Genomic DNA, 27,862 nt, shown 5'->3' on the forward strand with positions numbered 1-27,862 from the left:
ACGAAGGATCTCAATCAAATGATATTTCCACTCATGAGATAGACGACATACGGAAACTGTAAAACTATAATTATTAGAATAAAACATAGACTGTTTCTTCAAAATGGAGTGATAGAGCTAGAGTTTAGCTCTGTGTTCTTCACAGTCTCGACCTTGACCCCTCATGAATGTATTATACTATTTCTTGGTGTATTAGAATCAAGCTCAGAAGAAGCATCTAAAGGCACTTGGCAGGCATATTGCTATTCATCAAAAGCCTCAATCCTCGCAAATGTATCAATAGAATATTATTATACTATTAATAATATGCAACTATATATTCTATATACACACACACATGTATATATATTCCTATTACAGTTTTTAAAGTATGTATGTACTGTTACTAATAAACATATAAAATGAGAACTTTTTGGGGAAGGCAGGCTAGAGATTGTCAAAAACACATAGAAAAAAAAACTCTCAGTGGAAGCCTGTCACCCATTGCAGACTCGAAACAAGAAGATAAAAGGCATGATCAATCTAGCTGTTTAATCTTCATAAGATGTTCAATCAGTTAAGACTCTAAACATTGTACCAATTTTGAAAACACACGTCAAATCTGGGCAGCTTTCTGCCGAACAGCAACGGTGCACGGGATATTACAGAAGGCATGTCACTGGGGAGAGATCTTATAAAATATTGAACAAAAAGAGAATAATTGACAAGAACAGTTGTAGATTAAACCATTGAATTTACAAGTCAGCTTCCTTGGGTTTGACAAGGAACCTAAGGCCTGTAGAGAATGTCTGGCTTTGATGATCTCCTCATCAGAAAACTTAAAGAGGAAGGGAGTCAAATTATAAAAAATATATATATATGTTTCCTTTTTTAGGGTCAGCGACCATTATTTCCCAAAACAATCTTAATTTTTTTTTACTGTTAATTTTTCTATGTTGGCAATGGACATTCTGGGATGTGTTCCAAACAGTTTCATAAGTCAATTCCTTGAATATAGGATGCTTTAGTACTTTTGATCTCAACCATGGTGATCTGTCGTCGCGACATGAAATAATTTCTTCAGACCATTATAAAACTCTGATATTTATTTATTTTATTTATATTTAGTAAACATAACCCTAGTACGAGGATCCTATTTTTAGCCTAGATGTTCATTACAATAAACTGTTCCTTTTCCTGTTCCAAGGATTGCTTTGGATAGGTGTGCTTAAACCTTCAACGAGGCAGAAAATGGAAAGTCAAGTGCAGTTTCTGAATGTCTCAAATCCCAAGTGATATATACGTGTTGAATGAGAAGCTTCTTACCATGTATTGTTGCAACCACTAAGTGGTATTGGTGGTTGTTCATCTTCTTCTTTTCTTTTTCTTTTTTTTTTTCTTTTTTTTTTTGTTTCCCGGATGTCATTATTCATTTAATTATTCTAAAAATACAAAAATTCACTATAATCCTGGGGGCCAAAATTTTTTTTAGTGCATTTCTTGTCCTTTTTCCTTATTAATTACAATTGGTAACATTACCTTTTTCTATTTGTTCTCTTTATAACAAATATAAATTTGGAATCAACTAATATAAACATCGATTATTTATTCAAAGTGGAGTGATAGAGCTAGAGTTTAGCTTTGTGTTCCTCACAGTCTCGACCTTGGCCCTCATGTATGTATCATACTATGTCGTGATTTATTAAAATCAAGCTCAGAAGAAGGATCTAAAGGCACTTGGCAGGCATATTGCTATTGATCAAAAGCCTCAATCCTCGCAAATGTATCAATAGAGTATTATACTATTAATAATATGCAACTATTCTATATACATATATATATATATATATTCCTATTACAATTTTTAAAGTATATATGTACTGTTACTAATGATGAGGGTCACATTCTATCTCATGAGCCAGTTCTCTTGTCAACCTATCAGCACGTTCATCATGTCCGCCTGCAAATGAATAGACCCGGTATGCAAACTGGAAAGCCTTCCAAAGCATTTTACAAGTTCCCTTCCGTTGTCCTTCAGTTTTGGGTCCACCTTGTTCACTTTGCATTGCATTTGCTTTCCTCTTCTCCTGAGTGCAAATGTAATATTTTTTTCAATGTATGGGGTTAGCTGTTTTACCAAGAAAATATGAGTTACTTTAAAAATCAAATAACCCTATTAGCAAGTTATTTTAATTCAAACTACCTTAAGTGCCAGCTCCATGCAACTGGACGAAACGTCTACCATCAATTCTTTGATTTGTACGAGGATACCAAAATCAAAAGTAATCTTGTAACTATGGAACTTCTTGGCTTCTTCATCTTTAACTCGTTCTAGTGCATCGAGATCTCCTTTAATCTAAAGCAAATTTTTTCTATTAGTTATGTAAACATGAGTATCATTAGGAATCAAATTAGGATACAATGTGTTCTATTATCCGTCAGGAACTAAATGTTTACCTTATTAAAGTAACTCTCGGCCTTGTTAAGAAGTTGGTCGACAGAAGCATCTACCTTCCAGTTCTGCAGAGTGCTGACTATTGCATCTAACTTGGAGTAGAGGGCTGCTGCCATCCTTATTGCCTCTAGCTTCTTTACTGGAAAGCCTTCAAATTTGGCTAGCACCTTCACATTGAAGAATTTTATGTCAAAATGAAGTTAGAGAATGGTCATTTATGACCTCCATTAGTGCTACTACAATGAATAAACTTGTACTCTACAGACCTGACATTCATCAGTTAGTTTCTCCAGATGGGATTCCACGTACTTGTGGAACTTAATGAGCTCAACCATATCTTTTGTTTGGAAAGTAGTAATGGCAACTTTCACCTCTGTGATTGCTTTTGCATGGTTTTTAACATCCTCTTCGATTTGTTGGAAGTATGCTGATCTAATGAACAGTTAAATATGAGAACTTGATTAATATAGCTATTTTAAAACTTTTTTTTACTCAAACATGGCAGTTTCCTTGGTTTGATCATATTTTGTGAAAAGCATATGTACCTCTTTGTCATCTCTGCTAGTGCATCAGCCATTCCCTGTTTTCCTCCAGCATTTCGGGCCCCCGCCCCAGCCTTGGCCCCACCTTTACTCCTTTTTGCCCGTGATGATTTACCATCGAGACTGGATCCTTCCACCTTCCCCTTTAGAAGTCGATAGAGATTTCCCATATGGGATGATCTTCTCAATTTAGTGCCCTTTTTGGGACGTAGAGACCTTGGGCCACCCAAAGTGGGAGGTGGTGGCGGAGCACCTCCCTTTCCAATTGCCGTAGGTGGTGGTGGTGTTGGCATTGATTTACTCGATGACATCCCTGGAGGTGGAGGCGGCGATGGAGCTGTTGTTCCACTTCTTGACATCATGGGTGGTGGTGGTGGAGGCGCTGCTCCACCAGTTGCTGACATCACAGGTGGAGGCGGTGGTGGTGGAGGAGGTGTTGCCCCGCTTGTTGACATCTTAGGTGTTGGAGGTGCTGCTCCACTGGTTGACATTATGGGTGGTGGTGATGCTGCTGGAGGTGCTGTTCCATTTGTCAAGGTCAGGGGGGCTGGTGCTGCTGGAGGTGTTGCTTCATTTGTCAAGGTCATGATTGATGATCGTGGTAGTGATGGTGCTCCTTCACCTGTTGACGTTATGGACAGCGATGGTGGTAGAGGAGAAGGAGGAGGAGGTGTTGCTCCATTTGTCAATGTCACAGTTGACGGCTGTGGCAGTGGAGGTGGCGGCGGCGGCGGCGGCGGGGATCGAGGTGTTGCTCCATTTGTTAATTTCATGGCTGGTGGTGGTGGGATTGTTGAGTCTCCTAATGCCATGCCTGATGGTGCTGGTGTTTCTTGTGCTACATTTGGTTCTAGTTTGGGTGGTGGGGGTGGGGGTGTTGGTGGGGCTAGTACCATGTTTAATGATGACATGGATGGTGGTGGTCGGGGTGGGGGTGATGGCAGTGTCAACGGTGATAGGATGGGTGCTGGTGGCAGTGTTGGCACAAACACACGTGGCGATGGTGGTACCATTGCTACATCCACCTCTTGTGATATGGGTGGTAATGGTACTTGAACTAGTGCTTCTTCATTAGCAACCTTTGCCAAACTCTCAACACTTGGTACTGGTGGAATATTTTTGTTGCCAATTAAATTTCTTCCATTATCACTAGTTACCTTATCCAGATTAGTTTTCAGAACAACTGGTTCATCCTCTATCATTTTGCAATCATAAATATCCTCTGTCCCATCTGTTGCTATAACTTCAGCCCCATTCTTTGCTTTTAGCTCTTGTTTTAACTCCTCAGCTGTTATGTTCATCTGCCATTGGGCTAGCATATAAGGAAACATGTGGAACGAGAGACGCTTAACATCAATGGGATTCAACTTTCCAACTGATTGAGCTCTGAGAGGCAAGAGAAGAGGGGATAAATAAGGAACCCCATAAAGAGCTGTCATCTCTGGAAGCACTGAAGTTGGAGTGGCCGGAGAACCTGCATAACTTTTGTTGTCTGAGCTTGTCTCTGACAAAGCCCTCCCAAATGCATTACTTTGGCGGCTTTCATTTTTCGGCGGTTCGTCATCTTCCATCATATCAAACACTCTTTCTCTTGCTATCTTCACTATCTCATCAAGCATTTCCAATGCTGTTTCATTGAAAACAAAAACAAAAATTGTCCATTCATTAATCAACACCATCACGATTTAGAAAAGGTCACCAACCACATTTTAGAGTAAAACCTATGCTATACCCTGTTGGCTCAAATCATTGGTTGTCATATCATCAAATGTATAATTGGATATGTCCATCCAGTGATCTTTGCTCGTCCAGATCTGTCCAATAGATTTTAGAGCATCACAAAAGGATGCCAGTACCTGTTTAAAAATGTCAGGTTGATTAGCTTACAAATGAATTATCAAGTTAAGTTTTGCTGTTGGTGTTATCCCTAGATCACCTGATGCATGGGTGTTCCTTTGGTTTCTGACAATGAAGTTTCCGGTACACTATCTGGGTACATTGTATGCAGATCTCTCAGTGTTGTTATTGCCAGCTGCAAGAAAATGAAAAGTTGAAAGATCTCAGTGGTATATAAAGTTTCCAAGAAGAAAATGGAGCAAAATATTGAAGAGTACCTCCCTTGCAGAAGCAGAGGCCGCGCATGAAGGTAGGTCAAGCAAGTCCCTCAAGGTCTGGATCTTTGTTCTAATCTCTGCCATTATAATGTAGTTACCAGCCAGGCTACAAGAATTATGCCCCTTGGAGACTTTGGCTTTTCTCCAACCTTTGGATTTATTGGACTTTGATTTCACCTTGCCCTTTCCCTGTCAACATTGTCATCCATTCTTTATATGTTATGCATGATACTTCAATTCTCTTTAGTTTTAAATTTTGGTTGGCCTAATCATAGATTCCTCCTTAATTTTGAGAACCAATTTGGATATGTACTTCTCTCGTTGAACATGATCCAGACTTAAATTTTGTAGGCCAATTTTGTGAATTCAATATCATAGAAATTTCTCTTCTTTTCTTTTCTTTTTGGACATCAAAAAGGAAAACTCAGGCAAGAAGATTGGAGCTTGAACCATCTTTTTCACTGCATATGCATGCCTCTTAAATTTTGTAAGCCAGTTTCATCAATTCCAGATCATCGAATTTAGATTATCGTTTCCTGCCATCAAGATTATCGACATCTAGGATTTGCTTGTGCGTCGCTAGGCTATTTAGATTGAAATTTGATCATGTACTAGAACCTATTCATTGAAAAACTGAATAAACATATAAAATGAGAACTTTCTGGGGAAGGCAGGCTAGAGATTATCATAGAAGAAAAACTCTCAGCGGAAGCCTGTCACCCATTGCAGTCTTGAAACAAGAAGATAAAAGACATGATCTATCTAGCTGTTTAATCTCCATAAGATGTTCAATCAGCTGAGACTCTAAACATTGTACCAATTATGAAAACATACCTCAAATCTGGGCGGCTTTCTGCCGAATAGCAACGGTGCGCAGGATATTACAGAAGGCATGTCACTGGGGAGAGATCTTATAAAATCTTGAACAAAAAGAGAATAATTGACAAGAACAGTTGTAGATTAAACCATTGAATTTACAGGTCAGCTTCCTTAGGTTTGACAAGGAACCTAAGGCCTGCAGGGGCAGAAAAAGAATGCCTGTATCTAAGAACAAAATATATATAATACTAACAACAACATTCAAGTTTTAGGATTAAAAATTTTGGATTAGACAAAGAATACAACGTGCAGAGAATGTTTGGCTTTGAAGATCTCCTCATCAGAAAACTTCTCCTCCTCCTCGAAAGAGAGGGAGGGAGTCAAATTACAAGGAAAAATATGCTTCCTTTTTTAGGGTCAGAGACCATTATTCCCCAAAACAATCTTAATTTTCTTTTACTGTTAATTTTTCTATGTTGGCAATGGGCATTTTGGGATGTGTTCCAAACGGTTTCATAAGTCAATTCCATGAATGTAGGATGCTTTTGGTTTGATCTCAACCATAGTAATATGTCATCATGACATAAAATAATTTCTTCATACCGTTATAGAAATCTGATATTTATTTGTTTTACTTATATTTAGTAAACATAACCCTTTAGTACTCTGGGGGAGGATCCTATTTTTAGCCTAGATGTTCATTACAATAAGCTGTTCCTTTTCCTCTTCCATGGATTGCTTTGAATAGGTGTGCTTAAACCTTCGACGAGGCAGAAAATGAAAAGCCAAATGCAGTTTCTGAATGTCTCAAATCCCAAGTGATATTATATGTGTTGAATGAGAAGCTTCTTACCATGTATTGTTGTAACCACTAAGTTGTATTGGTGGTGGTTGTTGTTGTTCTTCTTCTTTTCTGTGTTTTTTTTTTTTTTCTGGGATGTCCTTGTTCATTTAATTATTCTAAAAATACAAAAATTCACTATAATCCTGGAGATTAAAACATATATTAATATATATATATATGTATGATTTTTGATAGGAGATGATGTGGGTTGACCCCACTATCAGCAATTGTTTGAAGTGAATAAGATGAGATGGGTTTGGTGTAGGAGGAGTAAAGTCTTACCAAAAATGGTCACTCTACTATTTAAGGAAAGTTTTGAGGAATATTTTTCTAAATCACTGCTATTTTAAAGAATTGCATATACTACTTAAAATAAATATTTTATTCTGATTTATCAAAATATGAATATTTCTACTCCATTAATGGACACAATGGGAGTATAAAAGTAAGTAGTGAAATTTATGTGTAAATAAAGTGTCAACAGATATAAAGCTCAATGTGAAAAGTTAGAAAAGTATTGAATGCTTTAATGTTTTCATTTAAAAAACCATAAATCATTCAATTTTTCAGGGGATGTTGGATGATTCAATGTAATCCTGATAAAAATATTAATTTTTTTTTAGTTTGTGGTTAATGTGATATATAGATTAATAATAGTTTGAGAAAAATAATTTCATTTAATTAGTATTTTGTATTTTTTTTATAAATAAAACATCATTTAAAAAATAATCAATTTTGTAACTTGAATTTCTAATAACTTGTTAACTCTTTTATTTTAAGATTCTAAGGTTTGTTTATTTGCTGGAATGTGTTTTTCTAAAAAAAAAAAAAATAGCTTTCCTGAATATATGTTTTGTTACTTGGTTGTAATATGACACTGTTACTGAAAAAGATTTTTCAGTATTTGGCCGACATTTTAAAAAATTACAATATTTTTTTCTCTTTATCAAATATATAACATAAAGATAAAAAAAATATAATAAACATATAATAGTAATAAGGATCAAAACATAATAATATCATATATCATACAAATTTTGCATAATAAAATTAACAAGTTAATAAGTTCTGCATAAATTCTATAAAAATATGAAAAATAGAGAAAAAATGTCGGACAAAGTTAGAAGGTGATGACAATGCAGACGAACAGAGGTGGCAACCCAAGAAGAGCTCGACGGATAGAGGCGAAGAAGGCGTTGGAAGCTCTGGAAGGTGCTGATGATGAAGCTTTGAAAAGTGACTTCCCAATTTCAACTTAGAAAATCACTTTTCAAATTTTCTGTGTTTTAGAAATTCACTTTCTATGGATGAGAGAGTGATTTCTTTAAACTTTGTTGTTTTTCTGGAGTCAAAACACATGAAAACAAGAAAAGTGTTTTCCAACAAACAAATGAAGCCTAAATTTATATGACATTTGGCATTTGGTAGGCAAAGTACACACCCCTAAAAAAGAAAAAGTTCTGAAAAATGATTTTTTTTTAAATTAACTTGAAGAAAAAATATTTTAAATTGTATTAAATAATTAAATATCTACTTAATAAAAGGAAAAAAAAAATACAAGTTTACATCTCCCATACCATGTTTTAAGAGTAGTATTATACACGAAAAACCATGTTCTTGTTCTCATTCCTTAAACCAAAAACCATCTTCATTCTAGCTAAAATGACAACATTAAAATGAAACAAACCCAAGAATAGGAAAAGATTTATCACTATATAGGCATCAGAAGAACCAGGAGGATCTCAGACAAAAGTGGAAGAGATCAATCCAAAATGAGAAACTCACCTTTAAAAGAATTTATTACATAAGTTTTAAGTCACTCAAAGCATAGTTGAAATGTAGCAGCAAAGCAAATAAATGATTTTGATATCCTATCTCAAATGACACTATACATAGGAGGCTTTAGAGGCCTATAAATGATAAACCATATCAACTGTGACATGCTGCTTGCCTATATTTGATAGTTATCTGAAGTGGAAACACAAAGAAATACAACGATGAAATGATACCTTGGGAAGAGATCCATGGCCCTTTCCATCGAAACAACAGCACATTTTTCTCAATGTCCATCAAAATTCAGGAGCTTTAAGGTTCAACCCGCTGCCACGGGCGATTTATCTCTTGAATTGCTGCTGAATCTGGAGAGCTTCGTTAGCTGCATTGTTCTCTTCAATGTTTCAGCCCTCAAAAAGCTTTTCCAGGATTTTGTCGAGGGGCTAAGCATTAACAACGCCGATTGCCTAGGCACTTGTTTTCTTAAGTTGGCGATCCTTGGCCAAGCTTGTAATGCTTGATTTAGTTGAAGCCTGGGTGGCCAGTTGAGACCTGTGCTTGTTAGGCGTTGTGGATGCCAGTTTATCTCCAACCGGGACTTTCTTAGATACTGCGGGAGTGAGACCACGCACTGCAGTTCTTTCAGCAATTCTCTTCTGTCGTTGGATCAGTAATTCCTCCATTCTCTTTCGAGCCTCTTCTTCCTGCAGAAAGTAGTTCTCGATTAGGATTACAGAGAACAAAGCGACAAGTGATCAACTAATAGTCAGAAATTAAAGAATTAGTAGTCCTCTGTACCTTTTCCAACTTGCTCTTTTGAGTCATTGACCTATTTGAAGAAAATGGTGTCTTGCTTTTTGCTAAAGCATCGTATTTGCTCCTTGCAGGAGATCCTTGCAAACTTTTAGACTTCAAAAGTTTTTGTGAATTATTTGTTCTAGATCCACCCGTAGAAGCTCTCCCATTGGCGATCTTGCTGTTAGTGGATGCCTTATCTTCCACCTGTTCATTTGTTTCAACAAATGGTGACTTTTCAGCTTCTGTGAAAGAAGCTTCAAGTCCATAATCCATTTCCGGCGACCAAGACGCTCTAGCAGTCTCAAATCCCGAATCACGTGAAAGCACCACATGGAGATCATCAGGCTCACAGGCACCAGATTTCCCAATTTTGTTCTGCAAGGAATCAGGGATGCCATTTTCAGGTTGCTGAGTTACAATCATGTCCGAGACCATGCTTATGTCCGTTTTCCAGTGTGTGTCATATTGATCATCAATGGACGTGTGAACTTGTACCATGAAAGAATCATCAATAGGAACGATATTTTTAGTTGTCTCCATATGAGAGCAATCATGCCCAGATGAAAAAGCATAACCACCATCAAGCATTTCCTGACCGACAGTTACCTCCTGCTGATCAGATTTTCTTGAGTGGTTGGCAACGAACCAGTCTTCTCCCAGCCCATTCTTGATGATGGAAGACTCTCTACCACACTCAGATGGTATTCCTCCGAGACTGTTATTTGATTCATCCAGTCTCTCTGGAAATATTAATGCCTCTGAAGAATCCCTTCTCCTTATATTTGGACGAAGAGTCTCATAACTGCCAAAATCTTCCATGTTAGCCCTAACTTCATTTGCTTCAATCCTCTCAGTCACAATAAAGGAATCAGCTCTAATTATCTGTCGCCTTGAAACTTTCTTGGAGTCAAAGCTTACAGAATCAACATCTGCAGATGTGACACTGTCTATGGAGCTCTTGACAGTAATATGTTCATCAAGAACATCCGGAGGCTGCTGGCTGTCTACTTCATTAGTAGTTGCATATTTCTCTTTCATCAGAAGGTTCTGGAAGGCATCCCAGTTCTCATTTCCTTTTCCTCTCTCAGATGTATCATTAACAGGATCACTCTCAAGCTCTTGCTCAGCAGATCCACTCGATCCATTTATAGAATTTGCACTCTTGTTCCCACCTCTTTTTTTATTATTAGCTGTCTTATGGTGTTTTTCAAACAATCCAACTGCTTCCTCTACCTTCTGCCTGAGGGAATCTTCGTCAACTAACACATCCTCAACCGGAGAAGAATCATATGAGGCTCCATCCTTTTCTTCATTTCTACTCTTGGAAGTGATGTAGTTGATATTTCGGATGACAACTGTTTTTGATGACTTCTTCCTGTGCTTTTTCTTGTATGATTCTTCCTTTGAAGCGCTCTTCCTGTCATCAGGTGAAACAGCTTCAGGATCACTCCTGGTATCAGAATCACTGGATTCAGTTTGTTCATCTTCCGAAGTTCCAGGTCCCACGTTTGGCGATTTCTCCTTTTTACTTGAAGATGACTTTTGATGGCGACGACGATCAGGTTCCCTAGGGAAAGGATAATATGGTGGCATACCAGGGAAAGGATAAGCTTGATATGGAGGCATTTGTTGAACAGGGCCCTGAAAATTGTACATGTATTGAGGAATTTGGTTTGGCCATGACATTGGCACTTGAACTTTTGGTGGTGTTTGATCTGATGCAGACAAGTTATTATCTGCAAATCATAACCTTTAATATCAGAGAGAAGTAATTATAGTTTCCTTAACCCTTCTGTCTAATTTTCAACTCCGGCAATTGTCTATTTGGATGAGAAATGTGTACTTTTCATTTTTTAAGAAAACCTTGCCGTTTCTTTACATGGTAGATAAGTGAAATGCGAAATCTCAAGCAGCAATACCTTTGACAGTGTCCGAATTAGCCTGGCTTGCAAATGAGTCAGATGAAGCATCCAAAGAACCATTTGAAACAAGTATACCAGCAGAGATACCATTACTCTGAGAATTTAGCATGATGTTATGACTCAAGGGAGTACTTTCACAAGCTAGTATTACCCCAGATGTGGCAAGGAATGGGAGGTCTGGTTGTGAGGATGCCTGCATTGCTGCTAACTCATCCATCCAAAGGCCATCACTGTGCTTTTTCTTGCACAGTTCCTTGAATTCCATACAAGCATCCCTACAAGAGGAAAAAAAACCAAATTCGTTGATTTTAATTCAGCGCTGTGAGATGGAATAAACAGGATCGAGGAAGGTTGTCAAAATAAACAGTTGAAATAATCGAATAAAAGCTTTCTCAATCCAATCACCAAAACTCTAAGAAAGACTGTTGGCTCCATACAACTAAATAGGAATGTGCAGGTTTTTAAGTACAAATCAAAACAGAAATATGCTCTTGCAAAAGATTTCACAGAATAAATAACCCTCATGTCATGCAGACATGCACCAACAACTAAATGACTCAGAATTACTTGAATTGTAGGTACTATTAGATGCAAAATTGCATTTTGATGAGCTGCTGAGAAAATTAAACAAGGAGATGCCTGCAAGATTTTTGTTACTTATGGAAAATGAGAAGTGCAGGATGTAATGAAACACCATTTTGTAATTCATATTCTAAATCCATTTCATTTGACTTATATTGACGACAGTGTAGGAAAGACTAGCTGATATTATTTTCCTATTATTTTGCCAAAAGTTGAGAAATATCAGTATCCCATTACAAGTTACAACAATAAGATGGAAAGAAGGGAAAGATAAAGTAGTATTCCAGAAAGTGAAGAGGACAAATAGACCAAACTCGTACTGAACCATTTCCTCTTTCTCCTTGATTTAAACATTAATTTTTGTGTTATAGATACACATTGATTTCTTCCACCCAATAGTTTTGTACACAGCAGATTGAAAGTTCTGTTTCTAAGTTAGGGTCATAGGAAGTCCAGTACTCAGTTTGGAAAAACAAGAAACATTTAGGACTACGGACAGCAAGTCATAAAATTTAAAGGTCCTCCAGTAAAAATGTAATTTATCAGCTCATTATCTGATAGCAGGGTTGGGACTTGAAGTCACAAGTTCTATAAAACCATACCTTAAACGTGAAGCTCCAAAAGCATCGGCAAAGAATATGAGATCATCTATATTGTCTAATTCGAATCCAGCAGCAAGAGCACGGGCATAAACCATTGCTTGCTCTTTCCGTAGTAAGGCTTTCCGAGTATCCAGAAGTCGTTGAAGACGAATCCTAGTGAACAAAAAACAAAAGACTAAACACTAGAGGATAGGATGAAGGAGCCTCAGAATAGCTAAGGACTGCAGCTATCAAAAGTTACTGTGACATTCAGGAGTTATTATGACATACTTGGAGTTCTCTTCTTGTACAGCTTCATCAATTCCATTTACATCACCGTTAAGCTGGAAAGATCGACAGAAAAAATTTCAAACTAATGACACAGAATTCAACAGAGGAAATATTAAATAATAAAAAGCATCAGATTTGTAAATAAGAAGATAACCTTGGAAGAATTAGTTGACTGCCTTTTTACCCCATTGGTGATAGACAAACTTCCTGACAACCCATAGCAAACAGCCTTAGCTAGAATACGTGTGTTCGTCATAGACAATTGATTGAAGAAATTAAATCTTAGGGACATAGCAAGCTGATCCCACCTAGTAGGATTAAGTCTTGATATGCTCCTGTTGTTTTAGACATTAACTTGAAATTATCTAGGACGAAATGTCATTGTTTTGATATGTAACTGAACTAGTTGATGGAGGATCAATGCATATAGTTCCAATAAGAGAAATTCTTAGATACTTAGAAGAATTTTCCAGTAGCAATGTTGTTCCAATACCTTCCTCTCCTTGCCCCTCTGCATTCCCGTTGGCAAATTCATTAGGCTGAACAGAACTCTCAATCTGCAAAATTTCTTTTTCTAGGCGTGCAAACCTCTCAAGGACCTCTGGTGTGCTTACAAAACGCACGAATCTGTCACAGTAAATGGATAACTTTCAATCTATGAACTTAAGATCATCACCAGCTCAAGATTCTCTTTCAACTCAACAATTTGGATTCATGTCCAGCTTTTGAAAACTACAAACTTTGGACTCGGACTAAGCTTTCAACTTTTATCTATTAATTCTATCCACATTCAACAAAGTAAAATTGCATGTCAGTTTAGTAGAATGTTATGGGTATGAAAAATAGGATCAAAGAAAACAGCAAACAGCTAAGCTGAGGAGGGGAATCAATGTACTGATTCTTCAAAATAATGGTTGATTTAGGATACGAGAATTCATTGGATATCTATTGATTCATTTTAGAATCCATATGCAAACAAATAAATCTTGAAAATGACATAAATAGCATAAGATTCAAAGGATGTTGACCAACATAAGGATAGGGTATTGGTTACATTTTCTCATAATTTCTGGATCACAAGAGTTAGTAAAATATCCACAACACTAAAATAAAGTAAGAGATCATGCTATCTACAAATTATTTATCACCACTCATTTGATGAAAATGAAAGCAAAATAGGAAACCCTAGAAGTTTGTTAAAATGGTCAGCATCATTAAAATTGAAAATTGAGAAAATTATTATTAAGCTAGAGTAATTCAAAAGTCAGGATTCATTCAAAGAAAATTTCTTCAGTTCAGTTAAAGAAATTATTGTGAGTAGGCAAATCTGATGATTTGATAAGAGCAAACAGATTGGTTACTCAGCAACAACAACAACAATCACAAGTCTTAATCCCACTATGTGTGGTTGGCCACATGAATTCTAGATCTCCAATCAGCTCTACCAAAAGCCCTAACCTCTACAAGACCATTCTTCCTAGGGTTTCCACCAAAATTTCTTTGGTTTTCCTCTCCCTCTGGTGCTACAAAATTCCCTCCATTACATGTACTCACCTCATGGCCAAACTGGGCACTCAAATGCCCATTTGAAGAATTTGGGGAAATTTTAGGGCATTTTCGGGAAGCATTGACAAACAGTAAGGTAAAATTTTCACTATTCCAATAGAGATATTCATTTTCATGAACATGATGAACTGTGAGAAGAAAAAATACCTTTGAAAAGTGGCTTTGGTGAACCAGGAGGCATCAATTCTTGGTGGCTTGAGGGTAATCGAATACCCACCTTTTGGAATCTGATCTTTTGCAAATTTGAGGTGACAAACAAAGGGTTCCACAAGCCCAGAAGCCAGTTTCTCACTTATCCCCCCAGCGAAGACCACAAGATCACATCTTTTTCACATCCCAACAAACCCAAAAAAACACAATCAATCAATCAGCAGCCACAAAGATCAAACGCAAGGGTTTTAGGATAAGAGAGTAGAAGAGAAGAATACCTGGTTCTAGTTGGAGTGAGCTGAAACAAAGCATAGTCCAGAAGGGTTTTAGGATCCATACCCAGTCAAGAGAAAGGGCAGAGAGAGAGTGAGGATTAATTGGGAATCAGAAACTAATGAGCATTCAGCATCCTGAGCTGCAACTTCATGCTGATGATGAACATGGTTTTGACAACAATCTTTGATCTGAACTGGACATGAGCTAGAGCCAGCAGGAGCTGATGAAGCACGGCACATGCCAGAGAGAGCGAAGGGAAGTGGCTCTGGCTCTGGCTCTGGAGTGGAGGGGGATGCAATTTGACAATCTTGAAAGTGGGGCCCACTAACCCCTCTCTCTCTTTCTCAAATGTACTCCATCCAGGGTGTCTCATTTGGGAGGGCTTGGGCAAGGGGCCAACCAATGATGGATCGAGGGCTGGTTGGTTGGGCAGTCGGCATCTGTGTGTTGGATTGCAATTATTGGGAATTCATCAAAAGGATACTCATTAATCTTGAGATCAATCTTAAGTGTTGATTAATTTGTTCACTTTCAATGTAAACGTGTGGCATTATATAATTCCAAGTTTCCAACCAAATTTTTCTACGAATTCACTTTCTACTGTTCGTTTATATTGTTGAGTTTCAGATACATTTAACGATGGATTAGAATATACACTTGTGCTGTAAGTGGTTATAATTATTTTTAAATTAAAAAATCATTGTTCATATGCCTTTATTGGATGATCTAAGGGCATCTGAGAAAGAAAAACAAGCAAGAGCCTTTGTTGCATTTAAGAAAGGCTAAAATATTAGCCCTTTCTGATTGTTTTGACAACCTTCCCATCTCCTCAACTTGTGTCTGGAATAAATAGGAGTAAATTTAAGAGCCATATACATACATATATATATATATAACTTTGCTTGTCACCAAAGATTGGTATAAAGATGATGTAAAACGCCTGCTTCTTGTGAGTTTCTTCTTTTCTTTTCATATTTTTCAACTTCTTTCTGCTTTGGGTAAGAGGGAAGCTACCATTGAAGATAGATCTGCTCATAAGGTTTGCTTCCTCTTCCCCCACCTCTCATTTAGGTGGGATCACATGATGGTCCTTTAGAGCGCTTTGCTTGTCACATTGAATGTATAATTTTGGTTATATGTATAATAGGGGTTGCATAGGATCCTCTAGTTTAATTATCCAAGTAGGTTGGGCTTTTTTATATACAATAGGCTATTACAGCTTCGCCATAAAGGGAGTATCAGATTAGTAATTAATTAGCATTTAATACCACTAGCCAATGATTCCAGATTCCAGCTTGGCAAGTCAGTCCTAAATTAATATATAAAAAGAAGCATTATCTCACTGTCAACAGTAAACGAAGATGATTGTACATAGCAGTTTTACATAATTATGATATTTCAAATAATATGAAGACATACAAAAATAAATGTATAATATGAACTAATATTCCACCCACAAACATGAGGGAGTTTGATATGTAATAGAGCCTTAATTAATTAATTTTCTGAAATGGTAACTTAGCATGTATCTATGATACCAAACTCTGACTTTAAGAGAGATTTTTGGATTAAAATGTTCTTAATTAAAAAATACAGTACATTAATGCATAATCTCATCACAAATATCAAATTTGAGTATCCGAATTACTATCTTCTCTCATGTAAGTGTTCTTGGCCATTATTGAACCCATATTTTCATGATTACTCTCTGTTTCTTGGTGGATCCTATTGTGTGTGGAAGCTTATATAGCTTGGGTGAGGGGTGTCGATCGATCGAGAGATTTAGGGGGTTTGAGGGTTTCGATTCTTGGGAGTTTGGGCTCCTTTGTGGCTTGGTGTCCCTATTATTGGAGTTACCTAAGTGGTGTCGATGAGCCCAAAACTGAGGTTTGATCCATTATCTTTATGACTGTCATTTGTTGGCTGAAACATGGAGTTTACTCCCTATTCTTGCATTCTTTACTTTCAGTTTATATCTGATTTGATTTTAGTTTGCACTAACTCATTTGTTTTGTAGTTTTTTTCACAACAGTTGATGATAAATATATCATATTTTAAATTTTTTAATTAATTACATAAATTATTTAAATATTAAAAAATAAGATAACACAAATGATCTTATTTAAAAACCAAGTGCATGTATTACCTTAATTGAATAAAAAATAGGCTTATCGTGACGAGACTAAAACAACAAGGGGGTGATTACTAAATTATGACAAGCACACTATAATCTTGACTATGTAGTATTTATTTTTTGTTTATTTTGAAATGGGTTTTGTTAGTTAAGGTATATTTTGTTTTAGATTATATTTATTGATTAATAAAATATTTTAAAATACAATATATTTATGATTAACTAATATAAGTATTTAATATTAAAAATAAAATATATTAATTATACCTTCACAAAACATATAAGAATTAAGAGGGTTAGATCCAGTAAATAACACTAAGCAAGAAATTAACGACCTCTTCTCAGTGAGTTTCTCTCTCGTCGCGGACCCAACAATATTAGAGTTTTCTTTTCTTTGCTTATTAGTGGTGGTTGATCACGACATTCGATTATAACTATTTTTTATAAAAAAAATTTCAAGAAAGAGAAAGATATGAGTATAGAAATTGCACAGAAAATCATAAAAAAAATTCAATCATTGAGCCCTATTCTAAAATTGAAAATAAATGATTATATTAAAAAATAATACGCGCCTTGATTACCCCAAAAACATGAATTTGTCACGGCCACCTAATTATACTCCAACAGTCACGTAAATAAAAAACCCAGTTGAAATATAGAGAAATAAACCAAAGACCAAATCTAGATCCTTAGACTAATGAGAAGAAGAAGAAGCCGCCCGGAGGACTAACCCCCCAAACTCAGGAGTCTTCTCATCAAAATCCCTAAAATACGGACTCTATAAATAATCCTCAATGTCTCTCTCTGACTCTTTCAAATTAACTAACCTTTCTCAATTTCATTCAACCTTTGCCCAACATATATTATTCACAATACCTCTCTATTCTATTATACTTTGTATACACACACATTCTATCTATCTTCTTACGGCCAAATATATAGTTTTGCTATTCTATTTTTACGTTTTTTTTTCATAAAAATATTTAATTTTTTTAATATTTTAATTATATCTCTAAATCTGTATTTTAGAGATAATTTAACCATTGAGATTCTCCACTGATAATACCATTGAGATTCTCCCCTAAAAATGAGCAAATATGCTTATCCCAGAAATCGAACCCACGCTAATGGCCTCCAACATGACTTATAACCTCCTCTTTTGCCACTCAATTATATCTCGGGAGGCATGTATACTAATTTTTTAACCTTAACAACTATGTTTCTTGCATTTCTCGAGCGGTTAGAATTGTTAAATTATAATTCGAGTAATTTGACTATGATTTAAAAAGTAGTAAATTGTTACTAATTATTACAAATATTTTCAAAGTTGACTATTACAAACTTTTTTTTTTGCGCTTCTAAGACTATCTCCAACCATACTCCTTATTGTCTTTTCAATTATATTATAAACAATTCATTCATTATTTTTTTTTTACTTCAAAAATTGTACTTATTCCAACCACGCTCTATATTCTCTTATTTATTTCACTTCATATTTTATTTATTTATTAATAAACTTTAATTCTATTTATTTTATATTACTTATAATTTTCACTACTATAAAAATTTATTATTTAGTTTATAATTTAATAATAAATATTACAATATTAAATTTTAATAATAAATATTATGGTATTAAATTAAACACAACAACAATACATCAATAGCCCAAATATGCTAAAAAACACAAATCAGGAAAAATTTGATACAATAACTACTATTTCAAATACACAAATAAATAATCTTATTGAGTAACTTTGACACCTATTTTTAGGATCAGATTGAAAACATTACATTAAAAAATTTAGAAAAAATATGATTCAAATTTTACGTGAGATAATTTACTAATGTATAATTTTGTATAAAAAAAAACTATAAATATACTTAACATAGTTCTCTCTAATTTAGATAACTAGTGTTTGGTGATTCAATTAATTTAGTCGAGGATCATCTTTGAACACTTAATACATAAAATAATTAAATACGCATGCAAAAAATTAATAATTAAATATACAAAATAATCAAATATATATACACATAAAATCAATAATTAAATATACAAATCAATAATGAAATACACAACTATACAATATCATTCACCCAATACATAAATAAATAAAAAATTCTCTAAAATCAATAATTGCAAATCCAGATCGCGTCTATTCCCGTTGTCAAAAAATTTGGTCACCGTTGTCGTCGCCTGGTTTGCTGCTCACTGCTACTAGATCTGGTGGTCATAACCACCACCACTTGGTTTGCTACTTGTTGCTACCTCGTCTGTTGGTTGTCTTCTCCAAATGATTTCTTCTTCCGGACGACCACCTTGACCTTCTTCTATTTGTGGATTTGCTACAACAGTGGGCCTCTTTCGACGACAAATTAGCTTGTACCGATATTGAGATGGTCATTGTGGGGGGAAAAATAGCGAGGGTGACTTGATGAAAATGGATCGCCAAATCTAACGTGAGAATTGGGGTTCGTCAAAACTTTGGTGAGAGCGAACAGCATTTGAGGCCTCCAAATCGGGTTGGCTGAGTACCTATTTGGCTCCAAAGCGGTTTGACAAGAATTGAATTAGAGAGAGTCTAACTCATCCTTCATACGTCAGAAATGCACGGTTTCCATGGTATTGAATCCCAAACTATGGGCCAGAAGTAAGAAGCTCCTGTGTGGATAATAGAAAGGCCATTTACATAAGAACTTTTGGTTTTGGGGACCATTTCTTGGTGCCTGAGGCAAGGCATGACGTTTCCCGTCCCGCCCTCTTAACGCCCAAACGCTGAAAACTTACTTTCCTTGAAATTAAGTCTCCAATAACAATAATGACGAAAATGCTATTTGAATATTTAATTATAATAATAATCTTAATAATAATATTTGTGTATTAATGTGTTATATATTTTATATTATATTAATAAAAATATATAATGCATGAATATTACATTAATATAAAGTGTCACAAACTAGGGTTGTTCTGATAAGATTTATATATATAATTAATAATAACACACACATGGGTAATAGTGTTTGTTTGAGATGTGTTTTCTCCTTTTCCTTCTGCATGGTACGTAACATTGGCTGGATTGGGCTCCAAGGAAGATAGAAAAGTCATTATTAATTGCCCCGTGCAGAGAAGGTCAACAGCGGTTGGGAAGTTGAAAAGTACTAAATCCACCAAGACGACCAGTTAATTCATTTTTGTGGGCTTCTGTTTTTTATGTTCTTATCAATTTGATTCATATTTGTTCGCAAAATATACATATTATTAGGAAAAATGAGAGAGAAAACGATAAACCCTGCTAGTTAATCCCAAAATATACTTTAGCAAAATTAATAATAATTAATAAATCTAGTGTCAAACTTAATTGGTTCTAATAATTAAAACCCTTAATTCACCTTATAAGTTAATTAGAAAAATTAATAGTAACAGTAGTGATAACAATAATAATGTGATAAGAAAATGAATCCAGTACTAATTATATAGAAATTAAGGAGATTAAGAATTATTATTATTATTATTATTATTATTAATGGGTGGTTGAGACAAGAGAGGGAAAGAAGATTGAAGATGTCTTACATTTTCATTTCTTAAACTGGTAAAAGATCACGTTGTGCCCTATATATACATGAGTCAACATTTCAGACTATATATACTAACACTTTGTTTGGAAAACAGTCCCCATATCTGATTTTTCTGACTAAATATATATATGATTACGTATACAACCAGCCCAATTAATAATTAATTACACTACTCCAAACAATACGAGATTAATTAGTAGTAATAATGTAATTAAGATTATCATTTAATTATATATGGAGTACGTATATATAAGAATTAATTACTTAATAATAATATAATCTAATTAATTAAGCAGTACAGTAACCGTACCGTACGTACGCAGTGACCAATTAATAGTGTAAATTAATTTCAACAGTAGTCATTTTTATTCATTAATTTGTTGCCTAGCTAACTAACTACATATATATATGTATGTATTTAGTATATCATTTTCGTGGTCACGTCATGATGTGAAGTGTACATTTAAGACTTCTTCTACCATAGTGAGAATGGATTTTGATGATGATCCACGCACGAGCTAGCTAGAGGAGCTCAATAATGGACTTTCAAATGTATATGTGATCATCAGTTTTAATTGGGAAATCAGAGGAAACCTGAATCATCAATTCTTTAGTTCCCTTTAAAGGTGCCAAGATATATAACTCAATATTAATTTATCAAAATCAAGAGATCGAGTTAATTTGGTAAACAAAAAAAAAAAAAAAAAAAAAAAAACCTTTCAGTTAATTTGTTGAAAAGAATCTCAAAGTTTAGGAATTAGAAGGCGATTAAAATTCATATTTTCTCTTATAAACTTTATATAAAAAACTTATCAAAACATTTAAATTTGACCTATTAAATACTTATTTTTTTTATAATTTACACTTATTAATTATTTAATTAATTATCTAATTAGTATTGAACGTATAATAGATATGCCATTAAGCACGTGAAAACAAAGTAGCAAAATACTACACCCAATGTTTGCCGGATTATAAACTCATCAATATATAGGTTGTGGGTTTCTTGGCTAGAGCAAAGAGAAGAGGGAATGGTGAGTCAGTCGCATGGCGTCAATTGGAACAAAGATGAACGGTAAGGGTGGGTTAATCGGTCGCTAGTTGTCAATTGAAGAAAAATGGAGAATGGGTTTGTTGCAAGGACGAAGGGTCAGGATCAATCGAGATGACGATAATCGATGGGAGACTAGCTAAATACTTCTATTCAGGTCGACGAGAGACAAAGACAAATATAACAGCCAAAGACAGAAAAGAGAGTGAAAGAAAAGATCGGATTAGTACTCTTGTTCTTCATTTATATCTTTTATTTTTCTTTTTCACATCTCAACTTAATTAAGTGTAGCTTAAAATTTAAGACGAAATGAAGACATTGTGTTTAAATTAAAGAACCCTAAAATACTTTCAAATTAAAAAAAAAAAAAGACCCTAATATATATATATATATATTATTAATAATTAGCTAGGATGAGACGGAGGGAGGTAGCTGCTGAATCAGCATAGAAGAAGGAGGAAGGAGACCGAAAAATGAATATAAAAAGCCCGTGTTTGAAGGATTAAAAGGCTAACATTAGCGCCTGGTGCGAGACTGAAAACATTCAAAGCCTTTTACTCTTTTTTGTCTCTCAGAATAATCTTTCTCCTCTCATTCTCTCTCATTTTCTTGTCAAAACAAATACCAAGCCTTTTCCCCCCGTCGTCCAATCTGATCACTTGAAATGTAGAATGCATTTCCTTGAAATTCAAATTCAACACCCCTTCCTCCCTCACCCGTCAGATCATCATCATCTGCATGCCCCTATATCCTATATATATGTATATATATATACCCTCCAATCCATCCCCCATATATCACCTCGGATCCACATTCCTCACTAATTACTTAAAACACAACACACAAAACAACCCCAAGTTAAAACGCTCTCATTTTTCATATATATATATATATATAGAGAGAGAGAGAGAGAGAGAGAGAGAGGCTTCTTCGAGGTGCCATGCAACGTTCAGCGTCAGCCGCCAATGCCCTGGCCCGTCAAATCCTTCGCCACCAGACCCACGTCCAACCGCTCCGGCGGCACCAGCCCTGCGACGTCTTCATCAACCACCGGCGAATCGACACCAACAAGAACATCTCCGGGCTACTGTACGACCAGATCTCCCGGATGGGGCTCCGGGCGTTTCTCGACAGCAAGACAATGAAGCCCGGGGACAAGCTGTTCGACAAGATCGACACGGCAATACGAGAATGCAAGGTCGGGATCGCAGTGTTCTCGCCCAGCTACTGCGAATCCTACTTCTGCCTGCACGAGCTGGCGCTGATCATGGAGTGCAAGAAGAGGGTGGTGCCCATCTTCGTCGACGTGAAACCGTCGGAGCTTCAAGTCGTCGACGACGGGAACCGTCCGGCCAAGGAGCTGCTGAAGTTCAGAAAGGCCCTGGAGGAGGCCAAGAACACGGTTGGACTAACGTTTGACTCGTTGAACGGGTGAGTGATCAATATTATTATATTCATTCCTTGAATTGATCAATTCTTATGTATGATTTGGTTTCGTGGCTTTGCATTGTTTTTGTGGAAATGCATGCTTATGATTAGGGTTTTTGTGTTGTTTGAAAGTTTCCAAGTCTAAATTTTGTTTTGGTCTGAATTCTGTACGTACGTATAGGGACTGGTCCGAGCTCTTAACGAGTGCATCAGACGCGGTAATGGCGAACTTGATCGAGGTTGAAGAAGACCGATCCTCTTCCTTTGATCAACTTGGCGGGAATTCAATTAATTGAAGAAATCGAGGCCGCTTGACCAGAAGTACTAATTTTTTTCTGGATCAACGGCAGGCACTAATATATATAGGTTCTATTATAATTAAAGACCCTCTCTTCAGAATCTGGGGAAAGGGCCAATTGATCGATCAAATTCCTTCATTCCTTCATTTTTCTGTTAAATAATTAACCCATCATATTGTTCATTTTCCTGTGTATTTTTTCCCTTTTATTTCTAACTCATAATCCATACTCAATGCCCGGAGCTTCATCAAATTTATGGGTCTGGGGCTTCAACAAAATAAATTGTAAAATTTTCATTCCCCCCCCCCCCCCCCCCCCTCTTTTAATTTCTTTCTGTTGCATTCTGTAAAATGCTGTTCATTATTGTTATCAATAATAATTAATAATATCTCTCTCTCTCTCTCTCAACTAAGCGTTCCCAAGATCATAATTCATGAATGTTGAGCTTGGAAATAAATTAAAAAAAAAAAGAAAAAAGAAGAAGGATGAATCTAGTTAGCATATATGTGTATCAATGCTACATTAACGAAATTATTATTCACAGAAATATTTAAGGGTTCAATGGTGCATATATACATAGCCAAAATTCCAAATAATGTGTGGAAGCATTTACTCAAGCAACATTTGAATCCCAGAACAAACATTCACCAAGCCAAAAAACAAAGCAAATAGTCCACACACATCCCATCAATTGGAGAAATGCTACGTACCTTAATTTGAAATTGGAAATATTTTGAATGTATAATCCTTATCCTCCACCTCATCTAGATCTTCTTCTGGTCCAAGGATTCTTCAATCATATATATAGTTATTTTTTCTAATCACACTCTTTCTTTATATATAATCCGGCCCATTTCCATAATCTAAAAGTTAAGTATAACTCCTTTCCATGGATTATATATATGGTCCATGCATGCATGTTAATTTCTTCGATTACCTTTTTATCAGGCCAAGAAATTAAAAAGATTGTTGTTTGGAGTATATAGGAGATTCTTTTCTATGGGTCGACATTGTCAACTTATTATCTAAATTCTTAATTTGTCTTTTGAGCTTATAATTGAAAATACATGGGTTTATTATATAATTAAAGCTATATGTGTTAATTCAATGGTTAAATTTCATCTAATTTTTAGTTATATCATTAATGTGTTGCTAGATTTTGGCACTTTATTTTATATCATATTGACCCTCCATTCCTTATTAGTTACGGTCCTTCTGCGATCATATACTTTGCAGCCCCAATAATCCTTAATTAATTTTGTAAAGCTAAGTTGTTTTCTAATTAGATGTTTAATTAGTATCTAAAAAAGAAACAAAAAAAAAAAAAAAGGGATTTAATTGTAAAGCATAGCCTAAATTAAGGATCGCTTAATTAATTGATCCTTGAACCAATTCAAGCAATCTTGAGTTTATGCAGCCAGCTAGCCGCATTCCCATCTCCCAAGGCTTTCAACATTAATTATGCAATCACATATACTGATTAAGTTTTGCTGCATTATTATGTACTTCTAATTTATACCCAACAAAAGGGCTTATTGGATTTTATTGGTGAAGTATGAAGAACCCAATATATATATATACTAGATCAAATAAGATGATGAATTCAGCTAGTACTTGTTACTGCATGCGTTGACCCTTCGGTGCATGTTACCCAAAATGGTTCTTAATTTTGGTAGAGAGAGACAGGAAAATTAATGTCCCTTTTAATGGTGCATCAAATTAAATTATTCTGAGTCAAATTTCCCAATCCCATTCAATTCTGTTCGAATCAAATCTTTAATTAACTTTTCTTTCTTCGTTTATATTATTAATTATCCTCCTTTCCCAATCAAACAGATGGCTTTTTCTTCAATTATTCTTTTCCTTCTTATTTTCTGGGTAACCAAACAGATAGAAGAAGTTTCGTAATGCATGCTGGGGAGCCAGCTAGCAGAGTGTGCGAAATTAAATGAGTAATGGCCTGTCAATGAAAACCTTCCAAACTAAGTAACCACCATTTTCTTCCCCATGCAGCTGCGACTTTTGACACAACATCGTTCAACTCCCCCCCCCCCCCCCCCCCCCCCCCCTCCCCCTCATATTTCAAGATGAACGATGATGTCATTGAATTGATTATGGCTGTCGGGGAAAAAGTCCGTCTTTTGCTTTTTCTCTTCTTTCTTTCTTCTATTCTGTCCATACACACTAGCGCGCGCGCGCACAGCGCTCTGGGATCCATGTTGGCTTGTCACGCGAAAAGGAAGGAGTCAGATAAAAACAGCCCCTGATGATGTCCCTCAGCATGACTATATAAACTAAACAAGCACTTCTACATGGAATCAAATACACATCACTCCCTCATTTTAAAGACGACAATCTATAGCCCCATACATACATCAATTGGCAAACAAAAGCTCGTTAGGGACTTACTCTTTTTAGTTCTCAGGTTTCGTGTTTGACCCCTGGTCAAAGAAGAAAGTTCAGCAACCAGACACTATCCTGAAAATTAAAAAATTGTCAGATCGTCCTCACGTCAGCGGAGAGAGGTTAGAGATAGAAATTAGCTCCTGAGTTTTTTGATTTACATCTATTGTTGGAATCGTGAGGCTGAGCAAAAAGGGGCGCTCATGATGGTGAGTTAAAAAAAAAATGAAAATATATACATAAATCATTATGCATATCACAAGTAATAAATCTCTCAAGTTTTATTAAGAATGGCAAAAAATTAACTCTTAGTAGAGATAAAAATGTTCACTTTGGAGTGTATAAACTTGCGATCGCATTCAATTTACTTAAAAACCAAATCAGGAGAAAAGATCGATCTTTTTTAAAATTAGGCGGGCGAAGTTTGAATATTTGAATCATCAAAAAAAAAAAAAAAAACACAACAATTATGTACAAAAAAAAGAAGAACTTAAATATATATATATATATATAATATTTTGCTAACGCTCAAGACAAGTGCCCCACCCTAGCGGCCCCACATCACGGGAGATGAGGTAAATTAGGAGTCGAACACCTTAAGTTTCGAATTATAGATCTCCCACACTTATGGATACTCGTATTAATTTTTCAAAACCACCCAACCACACTAAGGACAATATATATATAATGTTAATCGGACTAAGAAAATGCATTGAGTTGGTCAATGTCGAAGATAATTAAAATGTTACATATATATTTGTTGTCGTATATCAATTGATATTTGGTTAGAGATGGCCCCTAATTAATTATGTATAAAATATAGACTGTACATGAGGTGGGGGTGGGTGGTGGGTCCCCACGATGCACGTAAAAAGTCCAATTAGTCTTCGTTTCTTTGTTCAAAGTGGGAGTTGAGAACTGTAGAATCCCATTTGGGAACCGCACCCGCACGTTTCAGAACCAAGTCATTTACCAAGAAGGGGGGCCAATGATTTGCAGTCCTAAAAAGTGTCATGCCGAGTTAAAATGACGAAAATGCCCTCACATTGTTGAAAGACAATTTTGTCCTCCTCCCACGTTTGCCAGCAAATTTTTTTGTATTTGGTCACCTATTATTATTCTTTATCAAAATGACGGTTATATGTTAAAGAAGCATGGCTGCATTGGATGGAATAGGAAATGCTGAATAATTTTTACAACATGACGAGTGGATATGGCAAACACGGTGTTAGATTATAACATTTTTTGTTCAGCCCAATTATCATGAAATATCTGTTTGTTTTTATATAGACAACAAACCCAAGCCCAAGCCCAAGCCCTTTCATTAATTCTTGATTACCAGACAAACTGCTTAATTTCCTGTTTGGTCCACTTCATAAATAGACTACATGCGTATTAATTGTATGAAAATGCTACTTAGACATTTAATTTTTTAACAATTAAAATGACATACGTAGCATTTTCGTTAATTATATAAGAACACATGTATATATGTATGTAAATTTCTTTGACCATAGAAAATTCTAAGTCTCCACATGAATGCAATGATTTATGTATATATTTTTTGTAAGGATAAATTAAAATGCACGGTCATAAAACTTAATTGATAAAAAAATTTCATGAAATTAGTGATGATAGAGACGAAAAATCGTAGTTCCATTCATATTCTACTTCTTATCTAAATGTCCAATGGTTGTCCTACAACACCGTTACCCTAATTTGACCATAATTAGAATTTTGAATTTGACAGTGATTATGATATTGTTAAATTCGATTTGGATTGAAATTTATCTCAATTGGAGAAATATTCCTTTCATATGAGTATATAATTTCATGTGTATATTCATAAATAATTTTAAATTTATAAATAGGTGTCTAATATTTTGAAATTAGTTGCAATAATATCACTTTTGTAGTACTAATATCAAATTAGTAATATTTTATTTTTTCTATCTGTGATTTCTTTGAATTTGTGTTTTTCACGTAAAATTATGTATTCATGTGTGTGATTAATAGTTTGATAATGATTTGTTTTCAATCCAAATTTCGTAACAAACACACTTTAGTTTTATTCAAAATACCAACAATTGTCGAAAGATATGATTGGAAAGAAATAATCAAAAAATAAATGCTATAAATTAATAAATAGACTATTTTGCACAACTTAAGCATGAGCTTATGCATATTAATTATATGAAAATGCTACTTAGACGTTTGATTTCGACACTTAAAATGACATCTGAAGCATTTTCATTAATTATATAAGAACACAT

The 27,862-nt window shown here is 35.2% G+C and overlaps 3 protein-coding genes across 3 annotated transcripts; 1 reads left to right on the forward strand and 2 right to left on the reverse strand.

The window, feature by feature from the left end:
* Nucleotides 1–1,718: 1,718 nt before the first annotated feature.
* LOC127808259 (formin-like protein 20) lies at nt 1,719–6,098 on the reverse strand. Its single transcript, XM_052346713.1, has 9 exons — nt 5,925–6,098; nt 5,091–5,279; nt 4,913–5,008; nt 4,709–4,832; nt 2,980–4,603; nt 2,701–2,866; nt 2,437–2,601; nt 2,183–2,335; nt 1,719–2,066 (listed from the first exon to the last, which is right to left on the reverse strand). The coding sequence occupies exons 1-9, from the start codon at nt 5,982–5,984 to the stop codon at nt 1,866–1,868; spliced, it is 2,778 nt and encodes a 925-aa protein (XP_052202673.1). The 5' UTR covers nt 5,985–6,098; the 3' UTR covers nt 1,719–1,865.
* Nucleotides 6,099–8,517: 2,419 nt separating this feature from the next.
* LOC127808290 (COP1-interacting protein 7) lies at nt 8,518–15,014 on the reverse strand. Its single transcript, XM_052346764.1, has 9 exons — nt 14,695–15,014; nt 14,414–14,590; nt 13,194–13,327; nt 12,855–12,907; nt 12,701–12,753; nt 12,431–12,583; nt 11,244–11,521; nt 9,325–11,060; nt 8,518–9,230 (listed from the first exon to the last, which is right to left on the reverse strand). Exons 1-9 carry the CDS (start codon nt 14,751–14,753, stop codon nt 8,994–8,996), a joined length of 2,880 nt encoding a protein of 959 aa, XP_052202724.1. The 5' UTR covers nt 14,754–15,014; the 3' UTR covers nt 8,518–8,993.
* A 7,069-nt stretch (nt 15,015–22,083) lies between these two features.
* LOC127808741 (TIR-only protein-like) lies at nt 22,084–23,552 on the forward strand. The gene is made up of 2 exons (XM_052347324.1): nt 22,084–22,890; nt 23,069–23,552. The coding sequence occupies exons 1-2, from the start codon at nt 22,400–22,402 to the stop codon at nt 23,181–23,183; spliced, it is 606 nt and encodes a 201-aa protein (XP_052203284.1). The 5' UTR covers nt 22,084–22,399; the 3' UTR covers nt 23,184–23,552.
* The last annotated feature ends 4,310 nt before the right edge of the window (nt 23,553–27,862 follow it).

Source organism: Diospyros lotus, chromosome 8, assembly GCF_014633365.1.
Source record: "Diospyros lotus cultivar Yz01 chromosome 8, ASM1463336v1, whole genome shotgun sequence".
Classification (NCBI taxonomy): domain Eukaryota; kingdom Viridiplantae; phylum Streptophyta; class Magnoliopsida; order Ericales; family Ebenaceae; genus Diospyros; species Diospyros lotus.

Coding starts and splice junctions, on each gene's coding strand:
- LOC127808259 (XM_052346713.1), bottom strand. CDS start 5,984: ATGCCTTCTGTAATATCCTGCGCACCGTTGCTATTCGGCAGAAAGCCG. Junction 2,602..2,700: donor AACTAACTGATGAATGTCAG/GTCTGTAGAGTA, acceptor TTCAATGTGAAG/GTGCTAGCCAAATTTGAAGG. Junction 2,336..2,436: donor CCGAGAGTTACTTTAATAAG/GTAAACATTTAG, acceptor AATTTGCTTTAG/ATTAAAGGAGATCTCGATGC.
- LOC127808290 (XM_052346764.1), bottom strand. CDS start 14,753: ATGGATCCTAAAACCCTTCTGGACTATGCTTTGTTTCAGCTCACTCCA. Junction 14,591..14,694: donor CTCACTCCAACTAGAACCAG/GTATTCTTCTCT, acceptor GATGTGAAAAAG/ATGTGATCTTGTGGTCTTCG. Junction 13,328..14,413: donor ACCAAAGCCACTTTTCAAAG/GTATTTTTTCTT, acceptor TTACTGTGACAG/ATTCGTGCGTTTTGTAAGCA.
- LOC127808741 (XM_052347324.1), top strand. CDS start 22,400: ATGCAACGTTCAGCGTCAGCCGCCAATGCCCTGGCCCGTCAAATCCTT. Junction 22,891..23,068: donor ACGTTTGACTCGTTGAACGG/GTGAGTGATCAA, acceptor ACGTACGTATAG/GGACTGGTCCGAGCTCTTAA.